At 43.7% G+C, this 26028-nt stretch overlaps 1 protein-coding gene across 1 annotated transcript in view; it reads right to left on the reverse strand.

The window, feature by feature from the left end:
* The window catches only part of MYO16 (myosin XVI), a 350065-nt gene that overhangs the window by 260529 nt on the left and 63508 nt on the right, over window positions 1-26028 (reverse strand). The window contains exons 5-9 of the mRNA XM_064492981.1: window positions 25271-25379; window positions 18994-19118; window positions 14099-14224; window positions 7328-7403; window positions 4619-4772 (exon numbers count right to left, since the gene is read on the reverse strand). Coding sequence (XP_064349051.1) covers window positions 4619-4772; window positions 7328-7403; window positions 14099-14224; window positions 18994-19118; window positions 25271-25379 — 590 coding nt within the window. The remainder of the gene's footprint in view (window positions 1-4618; window positions 4773-7327; window positions 7404-14098; window positions 14225-18993; window positions 19119-25270; window positions 25380-26028) is intronic.

Below are 26028 nucleotides of genomic sequence, written 5' to 3' on the forward strand. Positions count from 1 at the left end.
ACAGGGCCTTTGCTCTGCTGAGGGGCATTTGCAAGTTTGGTCCAGAACGAACGACTAGACGTTAGGAGTCCTAACAAAGCCCCGGGGCTCCTTCTCCTGTCCATCTTCCTAAGTGATACTCGACTTTGCCACTAACAAGTGCTGATGGAGCTTAAAATAGTATCGTTTTGAAGGACTTCTACATATTTCAGTTCACTCCCAGCTGGTGCACATTTTATAGGATCAAGACAGAGAATGTGCCGTCTCCGCTCTGCACGGAGGAACGAAGCAGGGCTCCTTGGTGGCCGAGAGACTAGAACACGCTCTGCGGAACGTCAGAGCAGAGCTCTGGGCTGAGCTAGCCGTCATCCAGCACTGGCCCTGGCACCCCTCAAAGCTTCCTAACAACAGAGGCCGGGCACAAAAACTGGATCTCCCTGAATCGTGCGATGCGATCACGGCACACCTGGCAGGTCTGAGTTACCTGTGGAGGAAAGACCGAGACCACATGCACTAAATCCTCCTGTCTGTTCCCAGTGCTCGGCACAGGCCGTGGCCGGCACGTCGCCTGCTCTTCTTCTGGGGTTCGGATGTGGGGCCAACACGGCCTCTCCAACAGAACCTTTCCATTTGCTTCATGCTATCTGTGTCTCATTCTCTGAAGATTCACCACTTCAGGTCAACACCTATCCTTTGAGGAGGAACTTTGAGAACAGGCCACAGCAAGGGATGTTAGTTTATTTTCCTTTGTGCTAACCTACAACAGAACCAGCTGGGCAAAGACAAGCAGCAGGGGATTTGCAGAGCATCCCCGGCTCAATCACAAAGCACGATGCTCTGAGCTGAGAAGCGAAGTCGGGGCTGTAGCTAAAAGTGCGTTCTCTCAGTGAAGCTTGCATAAAGAGATTTCACTGCAAATCGCATCCCTGCTCAAAAGAAGAAACATCTCTAAATAAGACAGTTCCCTTTCTTAATGATACGTGCTAACATTTTGAAATTGGGTTTACATATTCTTTCTTTCATGCATAAAGAGAGTGTAAAGGATGGATGCTTCTGATCACAGAAAATGTTTATGAAACAGTAGCAGTAAGAAAGCTCAGTATAGATGCAAGGACTCTGTGTGCCCGTGTCTCACTGCTCACTGTCACGCACCCCTGCGGCCGACATGCTAACAAAATCCAGATTGTTCACCGGCGGCCACAACTGCCCTGCCACCCAGAGCGACAGCACAAGAGCTTCCAAATGACTCTGCAGAATTCGGGCTGGGAGCCTGGCGGGGCTTGATCTCAGGTGATGCTCTTTTACTACAAAATGTTCACAGAAGCCGCTGTGAATCGGGCACGCTCGGGTCATTCAGGGTCACAGGAAAGTTACCAGGACAACTGTCCCACAGGAACCAGCGACATGGTGTTCACCTGGCAGGGCAGGGAAGAACAGCTGTCTCCCTCATTCGTCAGCGGTTTCAGATCTGCAGGGCGAGACAGTGCCCGCCACGCAGCCCTCCTGAGCCCCATCCTGCCTCAGGGCGGAGGACATGGAAACAGAACCCAGAGGCATGGGTTCCCACTGCAGCCGCCCTGACGTCTGCGCCCTAAGTCTGTCACCCCTCTGCGCTTCTGTTTTTCCGTCAATAAAATGTAGGTCTATCCATCGTAGGTCATGGAATTTAAAAATATATAGATGGAAATTATTATTGAAATTGCTTTGATATGCACATTGCATTTATTTTCATTTGAGCAGCAAAGATCAGAGAAGAAACCCTCTTGCAGCCAGAAGCTGGCTTTTGCTTTGGTTTTCACTGCTGTTACCCTTAATAAGTGAGAACCCACAGGGTCTCGTGAACTGCTCTGCTGCACACAGACCCTGTGCAGGGTTCTTGTGGATTCGAACTCCAGGACTCCAGGAAAAGGAAGATGAGAAACAACAGTGGGCACATTTCAGGGTCTCAGTGGGCGAACCCCTAGGAGAGCATTTCCATGTTCAGACACCGACGGGCACACTCAGCAGCAGGGCCGGTCAACAAGCATTGTGCTGTGCGCCAGAAATTGCCGCAGCACTGGGAACTGACTGGACCTCCATAAAATATATACATTAAAAAAAAAAAAAAAGCAGTCAGCGAGGCTCTGAGACAGCTAAGGACGGAAAAGACAGCGCAGAGAGGAGGCACCCAGTCAGCGGGAAGGCACAGGGACCGGCAGTCAAGTGTGAGAAGAGCCGTTCAGAGTTTTAAAAAGACCCTTAAATAATTGAGTTGATGTTCAATTTAATTTTCTATTCTATCTCTGAAGAAAGTAACAGCAGACTGCAATGAAAAGAAGGTCAAACTTCAATATAAACTTATCTCCAGGTTTCAAAGCTTTGCCCAGTATCAGCAAGGGGGAAACGTGATTGAAACAGCTACACTTCACTGCAGAGGACACATAAGCCACTGATTAATCTATTTAAAATATGTTGTTCAATCAATCATATAAAAAACAGTAAAAAGTACTCTTTGGTCAAACTGATTTGCTTTCTTTTATTTCTGAAAGCAGAAAAAAAAATCCCAAACTATAGACACATAGGTAAGTTAATACTTATCCAAAATAACTCATTATGGAAGAATTTGGTTTTAACTCAAACTTTAACTCTATTTATATTTACACACCTCCCTACTTGGAAGCCATAACATAATCCTAAAAGTAAAGTGGAACTTACTGGGTATTGATTTTAATATCAATATCTGGAAAGTAAAATTCTTCCACAGCAAACATCCGTACGACTCCCCTCACCGCAGCGAGTCGGGAATACACTAACGTAAGCAGCAGGGTCAACATACTCTAGCCGTTAATTCCAGGCTTATCAAGTAACTACTCTTGACCCAACTTGTGTTTCTGTGGGTTTCTTTTTTTTCCTCCCACATAAATATGACACCATTTTTTTCCATATGTGAAGGTAGGAGAGGGGTCGTGTGGTGTCGGGACAAATGACCTGGGGTCTGACTGCTGGGCTGTGAATCTTGACTTGTCACTTCCCAGCTCTGAAATCTGGGGAAAGTAAGACAATGTTGATGGGGCTCTGACCATAGAATAAGACAAGCCATGAAATTCTTAGCATCGTGTCTGACACACAACTTCAGCGCCTTTTCAACACAGTCAAAAAATCAAATCCAGTACTGAGTATATTTTAGTGTTAAGTAGAGGCCAGTGCAGCTATGCACGCCTTGACCCTCTGAATTATCTGGCGTGGCTTTATATTAAGTGTTTCTGAACGCCTGGGATGGGACGGGCTCTGAAATAAGACTTCCCGCCAGACTCACTCACTCACCACAACGGCCTTGTGAAGCACCTCTCCCACTGCCTGGGAGGGGACAGCAAGTCACGCTAACTCTCAGCCTGCCTCTGCGCCTGAGAATGGAACGAACTCTCCGATGGATCAACTGGGGACGCATCTCCTCAGCTCTTCTGTCATTCCGGGAGCCAACTTCCCTGCAGGAAGCACGACATTTCCTCCTCCTACTGTTGTGAGCCTTGTCTGGGGAGCCCCGCACTTGGGAGATCTCCCCTGCTCACAGGCGCCTTGGACCTGGCACAAAGCTGCCCAACAGCGGGATATATTTACAAACCCTTCCAGCTGCCACACTCAGTCACGTCCTCTGATGTGGCCTCCGTCCCTGATCGGGGTAATCGGGCCTCCATCTCTACTGCTTGATGATTTCTCAGGTTGTCCAGAACGTAGATGGTCCTCTTTATTCAGGGAACCCCCACATCCCCCAGTGTTCGCCACCACTCCACCGCCAGACAAGACGCAGGTTCAGAGAGAGGAAAACCTTCCTCAAGGTCCTGCTTACACAACGTAGATTTTGTTTTCAACCTGAAATACTTTTTCTTTATATATTTATGCCTTTTATTGAGATCTAATCCACATGGTACAAAATTCACACTTTCATAGTGTGTAAGGCAGTGCTTTTTGGCACAGCCACGAATTTGTGTAACCATCACAGCTACTTCCAGGACATTTCCATCAGCCCCCAAAAGAAACCCCACGTCCAGAGTCACTCTCGAGCCCCCCTTCTCCCCACTCGTGGCCACCGCTCATATACCTTCTGTTTCTGTGAATTTGCCAGTTCCAGACTTTTCCTATAAATTGCATCATACGTTAATGTGCTTTTTTTGACTGGCTTCGTTCACCTAGGATGAAGTTTTCAAGGTCCAGCCTCGCTGGAGCATGCGTCAGATTTAGGGGATATTTTACCCAGTAAGAAATTATTAGTTTTATAGTTTAGAGAGAGAAAAAATGAGTATTTGTATTTCCTTCTTTAAGACACTTAGCCACTATGACGGTTGTTGGAAACCTTACACGTCAGTTTAGGTGAAAATATGGAGTGTATTTAAAACAGTGTCTTTGGTCTCATGATGACAAATTAATTAAAGAACTAATATGGTAATGTTTAAAATCTCAGAGGGTTTTCACACCGAACTCATCACTGTCCACAGGGATCTCCTGGGAAATGTGACACGCAGCTTGGAGTGTCTCACTTTGAGCTGAGAGGCCGACTTAGCGGGGACTGGAAAATGCCAGGTGGCCAGGGAGGATGGCGGGGTGACCGCGGGTGCCGTGCGCCAGCTAGGCTCCGTCGGGGGCGGGGGGGGGGGGCACTCACAGCTTGCCGGGAAGGGCGGGGGGGTCGTGGGCCACCTCTTCATACAGCTCCTCGTGGGCCGCGGAGGGGACGCAGCAAGGCTCCCGCACGCTTCCGCCCCAGGCCACCTCGGCTCTCAGCAGCATCTCCTCGATGCCCTCAGACGCGGCGACATCTGCCGGGAACAACGAGGGGCTCAGACCGCGGAGCGGACGCCGGGGGCACTCCCGCCGGCGCCGCGCAGAGGCCGCCGCGCCGAACTGGCCGCGCGAAGCCGAACGCAGCCCGCTCACGGCGGGCGGTGGGCGGGAACCGGCGGCGGGGCCGCCCCGAACGGCTGCCTGAACCTGCGCCCGTGCCGCGCGTCATTCCAGACGGAGCGGCAGAACGTAACACGGTGCGCACAGAGCGCTCAGGGGGCAACTGTGAAACCCCTGGGATGCTAAGCTTGGGAGGACGCGATGCCCTTCCGTCCTCGGTGGACGTCTCCCTGCGTCCTGGGGAGCAGCGCCCACCCGGGGGCGCAGTTACGCCTCCCGATGGCCGGCTATCATAACGCGCGTGGTGGGGTGCTACAAACGTTCTGCTAAAGGGGCGGATGCACAAGTAACTGCTCGGTTGTGCTTTCAGAACTCTGGGTCTAGCCTCTCTGTGATGGTTTTTTTTTTTAATCCTAAATAAAGTAATTATATTTCCTTACAAATTACACATTAACAGTGACATCCAAACATATTGGGGCAGCAGTATAGAAGTGCATTAATCAAATTTACATCACTAACAATTGAAACTGAGAATCAATGCATCCTGAAGAAAAATTCACATTAATAACAATTAGGAACCCAGTGGTGGCGCTTTCTCCCTTCCGATCCTCACTGCTCAGGTGCATGGCCTCCTGTGTCCATGAATCCGAGTTATGTGGCTTCATGGGCTGGGTGAGGCAAGTCAGCCACCACAAGAAGATATTTTTGCCAGGGTTTTATTATCATTTGCTTTAGGCTGAATCACATCTGCCTAAGGAGTAGGAGGCAGCTCCGTGTCCTCGTCTTGGGAGATTACTTCTGCACTGCATAGCAGCTACACCTCCAACTGCGTGTATCCCCCAGCTAATTTTTATGTGTCCCTCCCAAATTCAAGAAGCACAAAATAACAAGGACACAATGGAGGGCAGATGATGACCTTCATGTGCTCAGCCATGGGTGTCCAGTCCCCTGCTCTCTGCACTTTTATCTGGTTCCTCCCTCTCGCCGTTGGATGAGATGTTAGTATGCCCTGCACCTGCCTGAGACTTCTCCCTGCCTTAAAGCCCTTTGTTAGGGAGTATTGTCATTCTAACCAACACATGTTTACTGAGAGTCCACTAGGGTCCCATCACTGTGTCTCTCATGACCAACCTGGCATGGAAAGTGGGTGGCATTGATGGTGGACTTTGTGGGACCAACATGAGCAAAATTGTCTGAGAGTCACCAGACCCTAGACCAGAGGTGACTGGGGCTGACAGAGACCAGCAGTGTAGTCACTCCCTGGGGCTCCGCCCTGGGATGTCTGTTTTGGCGAAGTTGACACTGGACCTAAAAGGTGTAGGTGTGGCAGATGGGGGTCCATGCAGTCCGGGGTCACTCATATACTCCATCCTCTGGGAAAGAAGCCAGAAATATGATCTTGAAAAATGTGATCTCCTGTTAGAACTAGAATTAACAGAGGATGGGGCTTCTGTTTACAAAAATAATTTTGAAAAAAGATAGGAAAAAGCTACAAATTTCTACTTATTTTTCTAATATCTACCATCAGGCCTACTTTTGTAGCTAAAGTTAAGCTCACTGCCCTCTCGCTCACACGGGCCTGATTCTGAAGCCTGGGGGCACTAAGCCATCTTGCAGCTCCGCTCGTTACGCCTTCTGTTTATTTCTGGCAGTAAGATGAATAAACATTAAACAATGACACTTAATCCCCATAAATAAGAAGTAGGGCAAATCCCTCATCCTGTCTTAAGCCGGAGGGTTATCAGGTGATCATACGCCCGAGAAGTGCAGGAAAGAAGACATTTCAGGCACAAAGTGCTTTCAGGTCAGTAGAGGCAGAGACACAAAAAGAAGATTTACGTTATTCAGATCAATTACTGTCTTCAATTTTTTAATATTATTTTGTTACTTATGCTAGACTTTTCTCTTTGTAATCTAGAATTTTTATTTTTAACATACCAAAAATAACTTCGGGGCAGTAACATAGCCGTCAAACAGTAACAGCTAGAAAATAAATTAAGGTAGCACCACTTTTTAGAGGAGTGGTAAAAAGAACCCTAGAAAGTTTCAAAAAGATATTTATTAAAACATAAGGAACATTAAGATTTTCAAAGTTTTAAACTAGCAAATATCTGTGCAGAAAAAATGCTATATTATTTTTTAAAAATAAGCTAATAAACAAGCATGAGCTCGGTATGATGAGAAACTAGTTAAATAACAGAAACAAGAAAATTTTAAAGTCAGAGACATTGCAGGAAGCACCGCCCGGGCAGTCTAAAGCCCAAAGAGCAAGTGGCAATGAAGCACAACGGAACCTAAAAATGCAACTAACAGCCTCTCGTAACGGAGCAAAGCTGGAGCCGGGCGGTTTCACAGAGCTTCTCAGGAGGGGCTGCCCCATTTCATAAGAATGCCAGTGACAGCTGGACAAGGTCAATATGATGTGAAGGGGACAAGAAGGGCTCAGTGGTCCCAGATGCTCATGACCCACCTGAAGCCTTCTCCTCGTTGCAGTTCAGAAGGTGTGGGTTTGCCTGATGCCTCAAAAGAAGTTTCACGAGGTTCGTCTGAAACGTTGAAATCAGACAGGTTATGCTGGGTACTGAGATTCATCAGGAAATACTGGGGGATGCACATGCCAGCACAACCCACCCCCCAAAGGTGTCTTACTCTCTCCACTTTCAGTGCTTTTTTTTTTTAATGACATTCCAACTATCGCATCAATTTATGCATTCAAATAAAAAACTACCTATCAAATGAGGGCTGAATCGCTGAGATTTTGAAAAGGCCCACGTAACACCTTTCAGCTTATTTTAGGGCATCTTACGGGAGGAATTATACATTACAGTGTGTTCTGTTTTAATTTAACAATTCATAGAAGCGCTCACTTATTGTTACCGGCCACCAGGCAGAGCACTGTGGCCACCATGAACTCCAGGTCACACTGGAGAACTAGGGAAACTTCACCTCAGGTTACAGGATGAAGCAACTTGATGAGAGATTAATATACCTTCAAATTTTTATTATAAACTGTATCCTACATACAAAGAGTGTATATAACAGATACATACCATTGAGAGAGTAAGTAACGAAATAAAGTCCAATGCACCCAAGGTTTTAGAATGTCACTCATAGTATTTTTGTGTCCCTCCTCCAAACTGTCCCTGTTTCTACTTCCCAGAGATGGCCACCATCATGAATTTTGTGCTAAGCACTACTAATTTTCTTTGTAAGCTTAGACCTTACGTATAGACGTATCCCTGATCAACAAATCTCTTGGTTTCATCTGTTTGTGACATTTATAGAAATGAAATCCTCACGCGTATATTCTTCTGTGCCTTGCTTTCATGAATTGACACTGAATTTCTGAGCATCCTCAGAGGTGATGGGTGTAACCAAGGTTCATTCATTTGTTTGGCTGCACAGAGTTGCTTTGTACAAGAATGTATCACGATTTATCCACCTCCCTCTCAGTGGGCACTCAAGCCACTTGAAGGCATTTATTTATATTTACAAATGGTGTCCCTATAAATATTTTAGTTGATCTCTCTTCGCGTACACGTTCAAGAGGTTGTTCATGATAGAGGTACTTCGGGCAAGTTGCTGACACAAAGGTCTGGCCATCGTCAAAGGGATTAGATGGCACCAATGTTTTTTTTCAAGGAGCTCAAATTTACACTCCAACCGCTCACCAGAGTTCCTGTTGTTCCACATTCTACTTGACAATTTTATTATTGAATATATACATTTTGCTAGATTCACATCCCTCCCAACACTTGCTATTGTCATTCAAAAAGAATATTCAGCTACTGTACTGGGAAAGAAGTAGTGTCTCAGTGCAGTTGAACCTGCACATCCCTGATCACTAATGACACTGAACACCTTCTCATGTGTTCAATGGCCATTCATATATTTTCTTTTGTGAAGCATCTATTCAAGATTCTTTGATCATTTATTACTGAAGTGATTACCTTTTAATTATTGATCTGTCAGTGTTTATGTTCTAGACACATTTGTCAGATATATGTACTGCCAAAACTCCCTCCCATTCTATGGAATGACTGTTTATCTTCTTAAAAAATGTCTTTTGATGAACAGGATTTTAAAAATTTGTTCTATTTCTGTTTTTGTATAACATCCATATATTTTTTCTTTAGTCATTAGTGCTTTTTTTTAATGTTTGAATAACTCTTTGCTTCCTCAAAGGTCATGACAATATCATATTTCTTTCTAAAAACTTTATAATTCCAACTTCTACTTTTATATTTATGCTCCATCTCAAGTGAGTTTTTGTAAATAGTACCTAAATGCTTAAGGCTAACTTTGGTCCAGCATCCTTTGTTTTTCATTAATATTTGCTGAAAAGACTATTTCTCTTTGTTGAATTGTTTTGGTGCCTTATAGATATCAATTGACTACATGTCCCTGGCCATTTTGGGACTCAATTTTATGTTCTGTTCATCTATTTGTCTTTCTTCCACAGATATTGTCACCAACAAAGCCCACTGGGGTCCCCGGAAAAAATAAGATGGATTCTAGGCGATCAGATAATGTCTAACCTCACACCCTACACTATTAAATATGCTGTTGCCCCTAGTGCTGAGCTCCCTGCCTGCTGTGCCCAGTTTCTGTGAGTGCTCCATCCCAGATCTCTGCCTCCAGCCCTAGCCAACACCTTGCATATGCCTGGGGCTCCTGGCTGGCTCCCCGAGGGTTTCCCTCATCTGCCCACCACTCTTCAGGTACCCAGAGATGCTCAGAGAAAGCCAAGCATCTGATCAACAAGGACATGCAGTCACTCTCTTGTCATTAAGGCAGCCAGTGAAGCGATAACTCAGTGGAGTCCTGCAGGGCAAGTGAGACTCAATCATGTGACAGTTTCAAGGAGAGCAAAGAACACGGAAAGGAGGTACGTGATGGCGTATTCCAGAAATCGAAGGAAGTTCAGGACAACTATATGGTCCAACGCGGTGGGAGGATAGGAGAAATAAATCTGGAGCATTAAGCAGAACTCCTGGCACATGGAGGCTTGTGAACTGTCTTACAGAGTGGGTGTTTGATACCACAGCAATGGACAAGATGGCGCATTGAAGAGTTTGATTATCTTTGCATTTCGGAAGCTCATGGTGGCCACGTGGTTGAGAGTGGCGTGGCAGAGGGGCAGGCGACCCTGGGAGGAGGCTGATGGTTAATCCTGCCATAGAGATCCTGACGCGCCCAGTGAGGGCAGAGGCAGTGAGGACACACAGAGGAATTGATTGTGACTATAGTGCCTACAGCTCCCAACCGTTTACTCAGTAGAAGTTCATGGGCTCAGTGGTGTATTACCTACGGGAGGGGAGGGAGAGGCAGAAAGAGGGTACCACCCAGTTTTGTGATGAGTGAGCTATGAGACACAGATGGGGCAGCAGACGGGGGGTGGGGAGAAGAAGGCGTTAATTCCCTCTGCACAGGAGCTGAATCTGAGGGCAGGCTGAGAGAGATCACCCTCCGGGCAGTGGTCCTCATGGGTCTGCAACTTGACTGAGAAGGGAAAGAAGGCTCTGAGGGCGCGGCTCATGCAGAGTGTTTGAAGCTGCAGGTGTGAGATCCCCCACAGACTGTAAACACCGAGAAGAGAGAGGGCCCAGGACAGAACACTGAGCTCATCGATGTTTTGTGCTCAGAGGGATGGGGGAACCAGAGAGTGGTTTTATTTGTTTTCTAATGGAAGAAGAAATATCTAAAGGAAAAAAAAAAGCTGAATAGATCTCAAGCCTTACGTACTTGGGTAAAATGTATTTGAGAATAAAAACAACTCGTTTGAGCATCGGGATATCTGGGTTGTGTGGCACAAGACACTTCTGAAGGAAAGATTTAGATTCTAGCATTTGTACCATTATTCTCTTTTGTTGTAGTATTGCCAATCCTATTATAAACACTAAAAATATGTACAAGGCTAGAAGCAAATTTTACTTTATGTACAATTCATAAAAATTGTAAAATCAGATGACTTACTGCTCACAGAACATACTCAGTTCTGTTTTAGACTAGAACAGGCGTCTCTTCCTTTTCACTAGAGAAGTTATTACATTTATAAAGGCAAGTTTTAAAATATGTATGTCATCCCAGAATAATTGCCAATTATAAACATTGTTATAGATTATGCACTGCCTTCTCCATAAGGGTGTTTATATTTATAAGACATTTATAAGAAAGTGAAATGCTATGAGTGTCTGTAAAAATGCCATTAGTTCCTCTAAAATGTTAGCATTTCTAAAGGCTTTTTTTTTCTCCTGAACTGAAATATATTTATTTACAGCAAACTTCTTTAGAGATTTATAAATCTCCCATGCGTATAAACTGATTTTCAAATCATAACCTGTTTCTAAAATATCATTTCCCCAAATGAATTTTAAGTGGTGTATTTATGGGTGAACAATTTTTAAAAATAATTCCAGACATCGTATGGTATTTTCTTGACAGAATAATCAAGATATAATTTACTCAAAATCCTCTATAACATAAATCAGTTGTTTGTTTCATCTAAATCAAGGGTGAATATTTCGGATTTGGTGTCATGGATTCTAGCAGAAAAAGCCTCACTCTACCTCTCCGTGTTAGAGCTTAATTTCTAGGTCTTGGCTGATGAATTTGTCCACTTGGTTCCTTCAGCTGTTCTGCTGGGAACCAGGACAGCACCATGCACAGCACAAATGAAGTCCCTGCTGTGCTGGAGCTTATGTTCTGGTGGGCACCCCTTTCCAGCAGGTTTAACGGAGCAAAATGGAAAAAGATGTATGATCTTCAGACTCTATCCTTGGTACTAAAATATTTAAGGATTTAGAAAATAGGAAAGCAGAGGATAAAGGTGAGATTATTTTTTAAATCCGCCTCATTTGCACACTTTTAGCGGCCATTTCCGCAAAGCTCTGTTGGACATCTGTCTGGGCAGACCCAGGAGCTGAGGCAATTGACCTGGACATGTGACCACTGATGTTCAACAGGCGTCTGATGCCGTCATCACTGTGTTCTTAATGAGCTTCTAGGCCAGGTAAAAACCCTCTTGTCACAGAGGCTGATGGCTCTCATTGATGCAAGACCCAAGGCCAGGCTCTGTGGAGGGAGAACCCGGGGCCTTGTGAGACGCACAGCCAGGGCTCGTGCGCAGAGCCAGGGAGGAGGCCGGGGGGCCCTCAGCACAAAGCTGGCGAAGTCACTGGGACGAGCAGAGTGAATACAGGTGTGCTGGTGTGGGAGGGGTGTCTGGGAAAGCAAGATGAATCATGCTGACATTATCTGATGACGATTTTAAAGCAGCCGTCATAGGAAGGCTTCAACAAGCAATTACAAATTCTCTTGAAACAAATGATAAAATAGAACCTCCTCAGACACAGCAGGTGTAAGAGTTGTTATGTAAGAAAGAGCCAGATGGAAACCACAGAACTGACAAATACCAGAGCAAGTAAAATACACTAAGTCATACGAAATGTTTCATTTGACCTGCAGGCAAGTAAAAACAAAAATCATACACTGGCTTCTGATAAAAATCAAATAATAGAAATAGTGACATATTTAATCCAAGTCATGTCTTTACAAAGTTTGTATTAAATCTAGTCCTATTCCCCAGAGTTTATTATCTCTGAAAGTGGTTAAAGGGAACCAACGTGTTGCTCTTGGAAAAGATGCCTGATCCAAAATCTACGTGTCCAGTCACTAAGGCAGAAACTTGGGCTAAATGACCCTTTCAGGTCTGGGTAGCGTCCCGCTACAGCTTGCCGCCTGCCGGTTCGGCCCGTTCCAGGGGCAGTCTCCGACCAGAGCGGGCGCGTTCTGGCCAGTCGCCGATGACCGCTTCTTCAGCGCAGGCCTGCAGGTTGTGTCTGAGGAGTCAGTACTTGCTCATGTGTTTGCTTCTCAATTTCTTAATAACGACAAAACCCAGGGTACCCCGGGATGGTGCTGTGCTAGAAATGGGGCATCGTACTGGCGGTGTACTCGTGACCCCCAGTACTCCTGTGACCTAGTGAGACCTGGGACACCTGGACTCCTGAGGACAGAGACTTCAGCTACCTGCAGACTCGCCCCCTTACCCCAACCACTCACTCACACGCACACTCACCTTCTAGAAGCACAGCTGGGGGACTGCTAAGAGCCTGTTAAAAGTATTAACTGAATGAATGAATCTTTTTCTACAGGACATGTTGTCAAAGCAAACAATGTTCTTGTCAGTTTGGAAGACTTTCCCAAGCAATATGTTTTTCCTAAAATGCTTGAGATGCAAATGCTTTCAGTTTTTCCAACAATTGCACTATTCAAATTTTATGATAGGTATTTTGCATACTGGTTAGGATCTAAGGGATGTAGCTGACTATAAACTCAGAGGGTCTCACTGTTACCCCAAACTAATGTCTGGACAGCAATAGGTTTAGCTTAAGTCTCCACATACATGTAAAACTGAGTTCTATTTTATACTATTGCTACTAAGACTTTCTCTAAATCACATATTTTCATAAATTAATTTTACTATTATAAATTATTATGAGTACTGCTTGATCACATGCACCCAAATGAATTATTTAAAAGTTAAAATTTGCTTCTTCTTCATGGCATAATAGTAACCTAGTGAGAAATTAGCTCGTGCCACAGTAACTCAAGCTGTATTAGCTACAGCCAAGCATTAATTCAGAGAAATAACTCTGCTACCCACCCTTTATTCATTAAAATGAAATATAATTTATAGGTAAAATAAAATATAAAATATTAGTTTGTGTTACATCCACTGACTGTAGAAAAGAAACACAGTTATTACAGACTCAGGAAACTAGAAGTTTGTAAGGGCTACGTAATGTTAAGAAAATAGTATTAAGTCCATTCTCTAAAGAATGTTTATGTCTTGATTATTTCTCCAATGATTTTTTTTTAATTTGGGGGGTTGGTAATTAGGTTTGTCTGTTTCTTTGTTTGAACGGAGGTACTGGGGATTGAGCCCAGGACCTCATGCAGGCTAAACACATGCTCCCTCACTGATTTATACTCCCCCCTTCTCCAGTGATTTTGACTATTATGCAGAGCTATGTGTCCTTCTAAAAGTAAATGTTTTCTTTCAACCATAAACATATTTGTTTAGTAAGAAAGCTCCATTAAAAGTCAAATTACATTAGTGTTAGTTCAAATTAAATTAGTGTTAGTGCACGATTTGAAGAAAAAATCAAAAACTAAATATGAAATGACGCATTGACCATAAAATGATTTTTTAAAATAATTCAGGGCCTGATTTTACCTGGCCATACTTTGCTGCCAGGTGGAGCGGGGTCCAGTACTGATTGTCTACTATGTTGAGGTCTCCGCCATGTTCCAGGAGAAGAGACACCACCTCCTTGTAGCCACTTGCACATGCCATGTGTAACTGCAACGGAGAGACACTCTGTCATTTACAGCAGTGACAGCAATACAGTTTATTCAGTGGCTTAAGGAGCCGTTTAAGAAAGTCCAGGATCTAAAATACAGAGACCTTTAAAAAAGAACATATACGTAATTTCATTTATTTGGTACAAATGGATGTCATCATTCTTTGAGAAAAAGGGGTGTGGGGTAATTGTTTACTATTTTCCTTCTGATTCTAACAATGGGCCCTTTTTCCTGTAATTCCTATTTCCCTCTCTAGTGCCGCATTCCTACTATAATCTGAATACTTTTCAAGACAAAATACATTTCAGTACTTTACCACTTCTTGTCCCAAAGTCACACATGTACTGACTGGCCCTGAAACTCCAGCACTGTATCTGGTGTTACAGGAAGGGACTCAAAGATGTAAATGACAACAGCAAGTGCCATCACTGAGATGCCTACGAATGCGTAAAGCAGACAGGAACGCTGGAAAGGATGCGTTAACGCTGACAGGCTTTCAAATGATTATGAAGTGATCATTTACAGTGATACTTACATGTTTATGTTTTGTGTATACTTTCAACTATATTAGAATAACAAATACATTCATCTAATTTAAGGCACAAACATTAAGAGATTAAGTTTCACATCAATCTTGCCACACTTTATTACACACAGAATTCATCTGATTAATATCCTAGCAAACAGCCCCGAGGATATATCTACATTCTCCAACTATAAATTAATCTGTCTGCATGTTTGCATGATTTTAAAAAATGAATAAAATATAACAAAATTAAAAATACACTAACAATTTCACTGTTCTGATGGTTGCTTTTGACATTCCAGCAATTTCTTTTTTTTCAATTGAGGCACAGCTGGTGATGTATTTCTATGCACACGACATGTACACGCTGCTGTTTTGACAACGTTAGAGTCGTCATGTTCTTACTAGTGTAAAACTAATTTTACCTAAAGAGTTTGAATATTTTCTGTGTTCTAAGATGCTGTGATGACTCACTTTGAGAGCTCACCGTGTACTAACTAGACAGCAGGTTCAGGGACTTACATGTCTGGTTGGACCCATTTATCCTGTGATGTGGGCACTCTTCGTATTTCAGTTGTTTTCTTTTTTTAATTTTAATTTTTTACCACCTTTACTGTGGTGTGGTTCCCATACAGTAAACTACACACGTCTTAGGTGCACAATCTGATGAATTCTGACAGAAATGCACACCCATGAAACCACCGCCACAATCGAGACAGGGTTAAAGGTGAAATGTTCAAACTCCCCAGTTATCCCTTCCCACCCCTCTTCCCCCCGGTAACCATAAGTTTGTTCTCTATGTCTGTGAGTCTGTTTCTGTTTTTTTGTATGTTCATATGTCCTATTTTTTAGATTCCACACATAAGTGATCTCACATGGTATTTTTCTTTCTCTTTCTGGCTTACTTCACTTAGAATGACGATCTCCAGGTCCATCCCTGTTGCTGCAAATGGCATTATCTTATTCTTTTTAAGGGCTGAGTAGTATTCCATTGTATAAATAAATATATATATACCACATCTTCTTTATCCAGTCATCTGTCAATGGACATTTGGGTTGTTTCCATGTCATGGCTACTGTTAAATAGCACTGCTATGAACACTGGGGTGCATGTATCTTCATATTTCAATTTAAAAGAGGGGGGAAATGATGGCTCAGAAAGTTGAAAAAATGAGAAAAAGTCACACCCAGAAAGTGATGGAGCCCAGGGTGAGCACTGAGGTCTGTCCCATCTCCTCACCAGCTGTTCTTCTGAATCCCCATTTCCCAGGAAAGCAGAGTGTACAGTCATACACACCCTCATAACTGCCCTGACAGAAGAAAACTCTGTAGGAAAAAATGAAAATCCACTTGGAGGAACAGCCACTCAGATACCTATGAGGGTCAGTCCAGATTTTTAACTTCTAACTTCAGATCTTTCCTAATCTTTATGCATACCAGAATGCTGACAGACGACTTCTCCTATCTCACTTCTGACTGAAGGGTGAAGAGAACAGACATCACTTCTCCAAGTGCAACCACAGATGCAAATCTGAAACAAGTTTCCCCGAACAGCTGAGACGACCTCTTCCTCAAGACTGAGGAGTAACAGGTCAAAATCAGAGATAAAATGAGACTGAAAATGTTGGCCAACTTTGCAGAGAACCACCAGTGATTTAGAAGTCCACCCCCCCCCCCCCAGGGTGCCTGCGTGGTGGAAGGAAGGCCTTACTAATTGCATATTCTATTGTTCATTATTTTATTGCATATTCTACAACAGGAAGGAAAACCAAGCTGAAAACCATCTTACTAGAAGTTCGTTCTTATTTTTTCATTGATAGCGTCCCCTTTTCTGCACACACAATAGAGCAGCAGCCTGGGGCATGATGCTAATTTTGAGCCATGGCTGACATTCCAATTCGGGATGGAGAAATCAGCCTGTGGACAAGACTTCCTTATCACTGTCAGCACCAACCGGCAGGAACACACCACACACATGCTTCTTTCAGAAAGACAACTCCAGGAGTGGCAGTTATCACCACAATCGACTGACCAAGCTCAGACTCAAAGACCAATTCAGAATCAAAGAACCTGCCACTTGCTAAGTGCTGTGATCATCAAGGATGCACTTCCTGTTCATTGTGATTTCTTTGTAAAAAGCTCAAAGATGATCACCACAGGGCTTAGTCATTACAGAATAATCCTGTGCCACATTTACGTTCTCTGTCCAATAAAAAAAAAGGTCACAGGCAGCGTCAAAATTAAAGATGGTTGAAAATGATAGCAATTTATTGCTGTGTATTGATTCTTCCAATACCTTATCTTCTGAAGCATGTAGGTCCTTTTATTTAGCAGAGATTGAAGTATGTGAGCTGTTTTTATTTAGCTGCGATTTTTTTTTAATGAAGTTGTAAGATCTTTTGCCAAACAAAGAAACAGAGACTCTGTTGGGTTTTTACTGCATTGGTTAATGTAGTTCATGTGTTAAGTGAACTGTTAATTAAATTGACCCCAGGCTCCCCTGAGGCTGTCCTGGATGAGAAGACCAGCCACTCTAGTTACTAAGCCCAGCAGCCTAGGCGCCATCTCAGCTGGATTTCTTTGCTAGGTAATCGTCACACTCCCTTCCCTTGGCTCCTGCAACATCTCATTCTCTTGGTTTTCCTCCTACCTGGGGAGTTCCTCTTCCCCTCTCATCTCTGGATCTTTACCTTTTCCTAATCTCCATGGCTCAGTCCCAAATCCTCTTTCCTTCTGTATCAAGTCAGTGATTTCAAGGTCGAGGGCTTAAACTTCGTGTAACAATCACACCACACCCGGCCCTGCCCCAGGGCCTTTGCACTCACCACCGTGAAGGCTGGAATGCTCCTCCTTCACACGTGCAGTGAGTGCAGTCGTCTTTCACATCATCACTCAGAACTCTCCTTGTCAGTGAGATCCTTCCTGTCCACCCCAAAAGGTCAGCAGTACACCCAGCATGGCCCTGCCTAGTTTTGTTTTCCTTCTTGGCAGTTATCACTATTAATACCATATACACTTAGCTCATTCATATTGTATATTACATGTCTCCCCCAGTGAAATGTGAGCCCATGACCAAAGAACTGCTATGGTTTTGTTCACAAGATGTGGTCAATAAATATTTCCTCAATAAATTAGGAAATCATGTGTGTGAAACTTTTGAAAATTGTAAAGCACTATGGAATTTAAAGAATCTTTTATTCATTAAAAAAGTTTTAAAAAAACCCATTAACCAAAAAAAATTTAGTTAGAATATTTTTCCACTTAAATGTGTTATTTTTCAATTAACTCTGAACATTAACAATTAACATTAACATTAACATTAACATTAACAATTAACTCTAAACTCTTTTCTTATAGCTGAGAGTTCCATTTTTGATAGCCTTCTGAAATTTACACTCCCGAGGCCAGAATCAACATCTAGGAAGGCAGTTCTAGCTGGAAGTCTCAAAGCACTTAATTTGCATGTAATAAATCTACAAAGGTATTGGGTCTCACAAAACCCTCATCCACTTAGTTGAGGTGCTATCCTCACCTACTGTCTTCCTGTGGAAGAAACGGAATCACTTCTCTGAAATTGGTTCCAACCGCTTCTTTGTATCTCATGCTGAAAAGCTGCCCTCGCTTACTGCCCTGGGACTTTATACATTTATTTCCACCATTATTACTTTTAACCCCGCATGGCCGATCCAGGCAATTTTTATGGCTCAGTGGGAACAAATGTTCTTATTTTGAGGATGAGACATTATACATACATTAAAATTAATCCAAATTTAATTGTTATGTATTTGATTTACTGCAACTGCGCCTGACAGCAATAAAAGAGTGATGAGAGGCGTTTGCGTGAATTTAGAGATTGATTCATCAGAGTGTCCCACAGTTTCTTTTGCTTAAAATTAAAATGAAAACATCCTCCTGTAAGTTCCATCTCAAAAATCACATTGACAAAATAATGGATAACATTATTCTGAATTTGTAGGAAAAACAGACATAGAAAGAAGGCTTAAAGAGAATACACCCCAGATAAACATTGGTTTTCTCTGCTTGGTAGCATAAGCGATTTGCATTTTCCTCTTTGCATATTAATGTGATTTGCAGGATTTCTGTGATGAATATGTATTACTTTTATGATCAGAAAAATTTTAAAAATTATTTAGAAGTTAATTACATCCAATTCTGTGCTTTAGAAATCCACGCACATTCTCAACGAAAGCGGCATTTCCTACAGGAGTGCAGTAACTCACCAGTGTCACGCCATCATCGTTTTTCTCGTTAACATTTCCTCCGCACGATAAGAAGTGTTTGACGTCTGTTAACATACTCATTGGTCTCTGAAGCTTCATCTGACGCAGTGAGGTCAGATCCACTCCTGGGGGAAGAAAGAGACTTTCAAACAGAATATCGAGTTGCTTCTCAGCTGCTGGGGGTAAAAATTTCATTTTATCTTATATTTTTCAACTTGTTTCTCTTTGAAGCCCCTCTTTCACTTTGAATTCTCACTCAAAGCATCTATAATTGCTTCTCTTGGCACACAGTCTTTTTCCCAGCTAGAGTCTTGAATAATTTTCCTCTTATTACATCCCAAAGATGTGACAGGATGCCTTCGACACAGCAGGCTCTCAGTGGATACCTGTTCAGTATAAACCATCAGCACACACTGCCCAAAGTATAGTGAAGTGCTTGCACTGAACTGAAATGAGTGGTAAAGATGTGCTTTTGTTCCCTATGATATTTTGGTCAAAACGGTTGCTCCAAAAAAGCAATGTACTGTCCTGGAATAAAAAAAAAAAAAATGTAGTGGGAAAATGGGGAAAGTCTGAATAAAGGCTGTAGTTTAGTTAATAATATTGTGACAATGTTCACTTCTTCACTTGGACTCATGGACCATGGCTGTGCTCATTTTTGGTGTCTGGGGACATGGGGTCAAGGGTCTCTGGGAACTCTCTGTGCCATTTTTGCTACTTTCTCGTCTATCTAAAGTGTTTCCAAAATATTTTTAAAGGATGCTCCAATCGACCATTTCATGACTACTGATGTTAAGAAGGAGACGTAAACTCAAACTGAGTGAAGACTTAATCACCTGGCTTCACTCAGGTAGGGTGATTTATGCACAGAAGGCTCAGGTCTGCCCACCTCCTGTCTGTACGTCTGTCTAGTACGTACTACAATCTGAGCTCTCACGGAAGTGTCATCTCCATGGTAGCTTCTCTCTCTGCATTGATGCAACCCCTGTTCCTAGCTCTGGTTCCTGGACGTAACAGGTGCTTACTAAGGGGAAATAAGCCACCTCATTCCAAGTGACACTAACAGGAACAGTGATACGGGGGGGATGAAGATGACGATGAGATGACATCTGCATCTCAGCAAGTGTTTGCTCGGAACCAGCCACACTTCTGAGCACTTTTTATCTCTTATCTAATTGAATGTTTAAAAATGACAAAAACAAACTTATTCACAAAACAGAAAGAAACTCACAGACATAGAAAGTAAACTTATGGTTACTGGGGGAAACTGGGGAGGGAGCGATAAATTGGGACTGGCAGATACAAACTACTATGTGCAGAAGAAATCAACAACAGGGTCCTACTGCAGAGCACAGGGAACTACATTCAGTGTTTGGTAGCGACCTGTAATGAAACAGAATACGTGCATGTACATGTATGTGTGTGTGCAGGTGTAACACATGCTGTACTACGCTGTGCACCAGAAACTAACACGGCATGATAAATCAACTACAGTCCAATTAAAAAATGAGGAAAATTGAGTGACTGAAAAAAAGAACAGGGCGCAAAGATGAAAGACGTAAATTAAAACAGGGATAGGTGTCACTCATTGCAGACACAGTCACAGCACAAGATACTATGGGAAAACAACCTACTTCTGGTCACTGTTGTGAAGGGGTCGGAGTGGAATATTATGACATTGCTTCCCATTATTGTGAAACTTAATGTTGAACCGAATATAATACCCAATAAGATGTGACTTTTAGATTTTTGTTATATATTCAGGAAAAAAGCACAAGTCGATTGTTGGTAACACAATAGAATGGAAATTTCCTCTCTTCTTGGTCAAACAGATTTCTGAAGCCGCTCCTGGGAACAGACCACGATGGCTACAGTCTACCTCGTGGTGGGTAAGGGCCAGTCCCCTCTTTAATAAAAGAAGTTATGTTTTATTTTCATACTGCTTTCTGAGAAAAACATATTCTGTATAAATTTATTATTTTGGCAGGAATTTAGTGATTTTTAAAAACTTAGGACATAAGAAACAAATCATATCTCTGAAATACACAAGTTATCACATGTTCTACTAATTACTATTGTCTGATTGTATTTGATTATATCAAGATACTTGTGCAAAATTGAAACTACATTAATACTTCAAGTCAATCTGAACCCCTACCTTAACCTTCCTTACCTCTACCTCTTAAGGTAATGCTGTTTTGTAACAATTCAACTTTTCCTTTACTCCCGTTATCCGTCCTGTACTGGGGGTACAGACAGTCTTATCATTAGCTATGGCAATGGCCCATCCCATGATTTCACCGCAGGATTCTCTAAGCTCCTAGAATTGCATCTAACCCCAATTTTTGTCTCCACAGTAAGCTTCCTAAGAGATCCAAGACCTGAAGAAAGCAAAAGACTTAAGCAGGCAAATAAAAAAAGTTATTCGAGCAAAAAGAAATAAACCAGTTTAAGCCAAAAGGATACTAGAACCTTCTATCAAATTCCTTCCTCAACCCTGACCACAGACATGATATGGGACTGTCCTGGGCAAACTGGGTCACTGCCACCCTCACAATGGGTGACTCAGAAGGACTGGTGCAGGGACAGCATTTTGAACGAACTTTGTTAAGCAAGAGAAATATACAAAGTCACTTGTGGACACCAGGGAGTCCGCTGAAAAATGCACTGGGAGGGCTAAGTCTGGGGGCAAGAAGACCAGTTTCCAAGGCCGCTCCAAGATAGAAAGGCCAGGGCTTTACCTGCGGCAGTGAGAGCGTGACTGGTGAGACACGTGAACATAGCAGAGGGATGTAAGGAAACAGAATCTGCAAGATTTGGCGGCAATTCAGTGTGGGGTTGAGGGGAAGGGGGATGTTCAGATCCTTGAGATCCTGGATGTGGGTGAATGGAATAGAGAGAGTAGGAAAGCACCAGAAGGTCTCTGCTGGACGTGTTATTTCAGCTTGTCTGACACCCAAGGCAAAGACATGTAATCCAACCGCACACACAAGACTGGCGGTCGTGAGAGCCACGTAAGCTGAAGGAGCACCCTTGGGAGCAGCAGGTGCGAACAACACAAGGAGGAGGGGAGATGAGCCGGGAACGGTGTGTGGGGTGATGAAGGGAGGTTCCCAAGGACAAAGCCCGAGGGTGACCCACGTCGTGGCTTCTGGGTGGACAAGCAGCGCATCCAGGGGAGAGTAAGAGGAGCAGGAGGACGACGGAAAGAACACCACGGTGAGACCTTCCAGAGGAGAGTGTGATCGAGGGCATCGAATGCCCCAGAGAGAAGGGGAGACACAGGAGAGCAGACACGCGGCGGCAGTCACTTTGGGGACGTGCAGATCGGCAGGGGCGAACGCTGAACCTCCCCGGGCTCAGTGGAGGAGATTGGAAACTCAGAAGAACTGACATGAGCATCTTTGTCTCAAAGGGTGGACTTGAAAGGAGGGGGAAAGGCACTGGGCGACGATATACACAGAGCAAAGAAGAAAGGTTCGGTTTTATTTCTTTTTTAGGGACTTGAAAAAATACACCGATGTGCGTCTCCCATGGGGAGCTCCTGCCCTGGACACCTCGGGCTCTCCTGGCCACGCTGGCTTTCCCTGCAGGCCCACTTTAGAGGCATTTGTTGTCCTTGAACAGCAGCTGGCCTGCCTTGCCCTGGAGACCTCACAGGCATCCAACGCCCCATGGGAACAACCCGGCGGCCTGGTCTTCCAGCCCGGGGAGCTCGGCAGCGGGCCGAGGCTCCCTGCTGTGCCGGCTGCACCGCGCACGGCGGCGGTGACGGTGCAGTTAGAGCCTGTGACCAGCGACTTTCCACGTCATCGACCTGCTCACGACCTGGCCTGCCTCCTGCCGCCTGCACCCTGAGGTGACAGCTAGATAAGGACTCCGATTCAAAACTGTACGGTGCAGAGTGAAAATTCAAAGACTGCCGCCTACTTAGAAGAACGCAGTGAACCGATAATAGTACAAATGCGCATCTTGGAAGATTGGACGTCTCTAAGGATGTCAGCCCATGCTGTCGCCGCGGAGGACTCTAAAGGTGCACCCCCAAGAGGACAGAGAATAAATGAAATTCGACAGTATTTACTGGAACCGCGGCAGCTGCTGAGATAAACGGGAGGGACGCGGGCAGAAGTGGAAGCAGATTGTGAATGAGCTGAGGGAGGAGCAGATGGGTGGAAGGCAGAGGCCATGGCAGCAGCAGTGACAAATGGAAAACAGAATTAAAAATTTAAGAGATATTCAATTGAATTTGTTCCAGCAAACATGTATTTCACAAACCGACTGTGACAGCCATCGTCATGACAGATTTTCTCCTAAACATTCAGAGTCAGAATCTCCCCTTCATTTTTTCCCCTTAATCGTTTTTAACTCAGCCTCTCAAAGGAATACACTTATTTTTCTTGACATGCAGGAATACTGCTTTGGCCAATCCTCAGTTTTCTTATCGGACAAAATCCTGCGATGTGTTGGAAAGGTTTATAAATAAAGTTTATTCTTTTGCAAATAAAGATACCTAATTTTAGCTTCCAGAGAGAGTTATTACTACAGCCATTAGAAATTGGGAGTTTGGGATTGGCAGATACAAATGACTATACACAGAATAAACAACACTGTCCTACTATAGAGCACAGGATCTATATTCAATTCCTTGTAATAACCTAGAAGGAAAAAAAATGTATATATGTATATATCTGAATGACTATGCTGGACACCAGAAACTAACAGAATGTTGTAAATCAACTGTACTTCAGTTAAAAAAAAGAAATTCAGGACAGTAAGAGCTGGAAAGCATCACACAGAGCTGGTGCAGCTGAACCATGGACAGCCAGGCTCTCCATGCAGCTTCAGAGCTGGGCACTCCAAGCTAAGTTTTGTTGTTATTTTTGCCCTTTTTTTGGGGGGGGGGGTAATCAGGTTTATTTATTTCTGTGTTTTTTATTGGAGGTGCTGGGGACTGAAGCCGGGACCTTGTGCATGCTAAGCACACGCTCTACCACTGAGCTCTACCCTCCCCACCTCCCAGGTAAGTTTTGCAAAGGTCCAAATGATGAACTTCCAGCAGCGGAATGTGCTTGGCTTTAAGCCTGTGCCCTGGGGAGCAGTGGAGTCTGCCTCCAGCAAGTCACAGGTGACAAGGTGTGAGAAAACGCCCAGTCCCTCCTGTCGGAGGAGGAGGGAGGGAGATGAGGCGGGAACCGGTGGCCCCGCCGCACAGCCTGCGGTCCCGCCGAGACTCGGTGACCTTTGGTAGCACAGCTCAGCTCACATCTTCTCCACGGACAATAACTAGCTTCACTCACCTTGCTTTCAGAATTAATAAGACAATCCTTTTAAGGAGCTCATGGCTGCTAAGTACTAATTATTATTATTTTAAGCCATCCTCAGAAGAACCTTTGCTAAAGCACTCTCGGGGAGGCGCAGAGCACCCGGAACAGTGACACAGATGTGCGGGCTTGGTGCAGAGGCAGGAGGGCAGAGTCACAGGCGCGGCTGTGAGAGGCGCGGCTCTTACAGACGTTCAACTTCTTCTGTGGCCAAAGGCCATACTTGAAGGCACTGGAATTTCTTTGTTGTTATTTATATCTCAATCACAGACAGAAAAAAAAAAAAAAAAGATAGGGCATACATCTTGAGTTTAACACTGTATGGGACTCAGGGTTTCAAATACCTCCCCCTTCAGTGATGCTGGACTTACTCATGAAATTATACACTCGGTCTGTGCAATTAAACATTCTTTGTCACTGAATACATCTGGGGCCTCAGTCTCATCCTTTCAGGCTGGCACCATGATCATGGGGACTTCTTCTGACAAGGTTTGAGTGTCCCCAAGAGCGGATGCTGGGATGCTGTGTGAACTGCCCTTGACTTAGCCCTCACTTACCTGCAAGTGATCCCTAAGAGACCCGAGGCGCCTAAGGGAATATACACATCACGTGACCTTGTGCTCATTAACCCAAAGTTCAACTGTGCTGGTTCACTTCCCTTCGCCTCCCAGTGGAGAACAGATTATAATTACAAACCCAGTCCTGCTAATTACAGACCTTGGATGCTTGTTAAAATGTTCCCTCACTGTTGGTCTCTAGATTTCTGCTGGCTTGCAGAATCACACTGACTAAAGCAGCGATGAAATGCTGCATAAATAAGACCTCATTTCACATAAGCTAGGGAAAGGACGTCCGTCTGAAGTCATGGAAGCACACCGAAAAAAACAGACACACTGATAATTCTACTATTTATCTCTTCATCTGTCTTTCTACGATTTCTCAAAGCGCCAGCCTACCATTTTCATCCAGGTAGGTCAACAGGATGGAGCTGGATTCTGTCCCTTCCGAGGCGTAATCCAGTGGGATATTTCCATTGACGTCCTGGAGAAGGACATTGGCTCCAGCCTGTAAGTGAACAAGACCACATTTAACATTACATATACGCTGTTAACACAGAGAGCAGACCAAAACTTTCATTTCAATCTTCTTCAGGAAACAGACCCAGAGAAGTTTGTATTAGATACAGCTGGCAAAAATCACATAAGAAACGGGCTTTTTTTTTTTTTTTCAGTTAGGCAGATTTTTAGCTTTTTTTTCTGTTTTATTATTATTATTATTGAAGTATAGTTACAATGTGTCAATTTCTGGTGTACAGCGTCATGTCCCAGTCATGCATATACATACATCCATTTGCTTTCATATTCTTTTTCATTAAAAGTTATTACACGATATTGAATATAGTCCCCTGTGCTATACAGAAGAAGTTTGTTTTTGTCTATTTTTATATGCAAGACATGAACAAGACAAGAGTGCCCACTCTCACCACTTCTATTCAACATCGTTCTGGAAGTCTTGGCCACAGCAATCAGGCAAGAAAAAGAAATCAAAGGCACCCAAATTGGAAGAGAAGAGGTAAAACTGTCACTATATGTGGATGGCATGAAATTATTTTTTTAAGACAAATAGATACTTTGTGAGACACTCTGATAGTCTAGAAATGTTCCACTGACCCCTGCAAGACGCTAGCCCCAACTTCTCCCCACCTCTCTTGCTA

This window comes from Camelus dromedarius, chromosome 13 (genome assembly GCF_036321535.1).
Source record: "Camelus dromedarius isolate mCamDro1 chromosome 13, mCamDro1.pat, whole genome shotgun sequence".
Taxonomy (NCBI): domain Eukaryota; kingdom Metazoa; phylum Chordata; class Mammalia; order Artiodactyla; family Camelidae; genus Camelus; species Camelus dromedarius.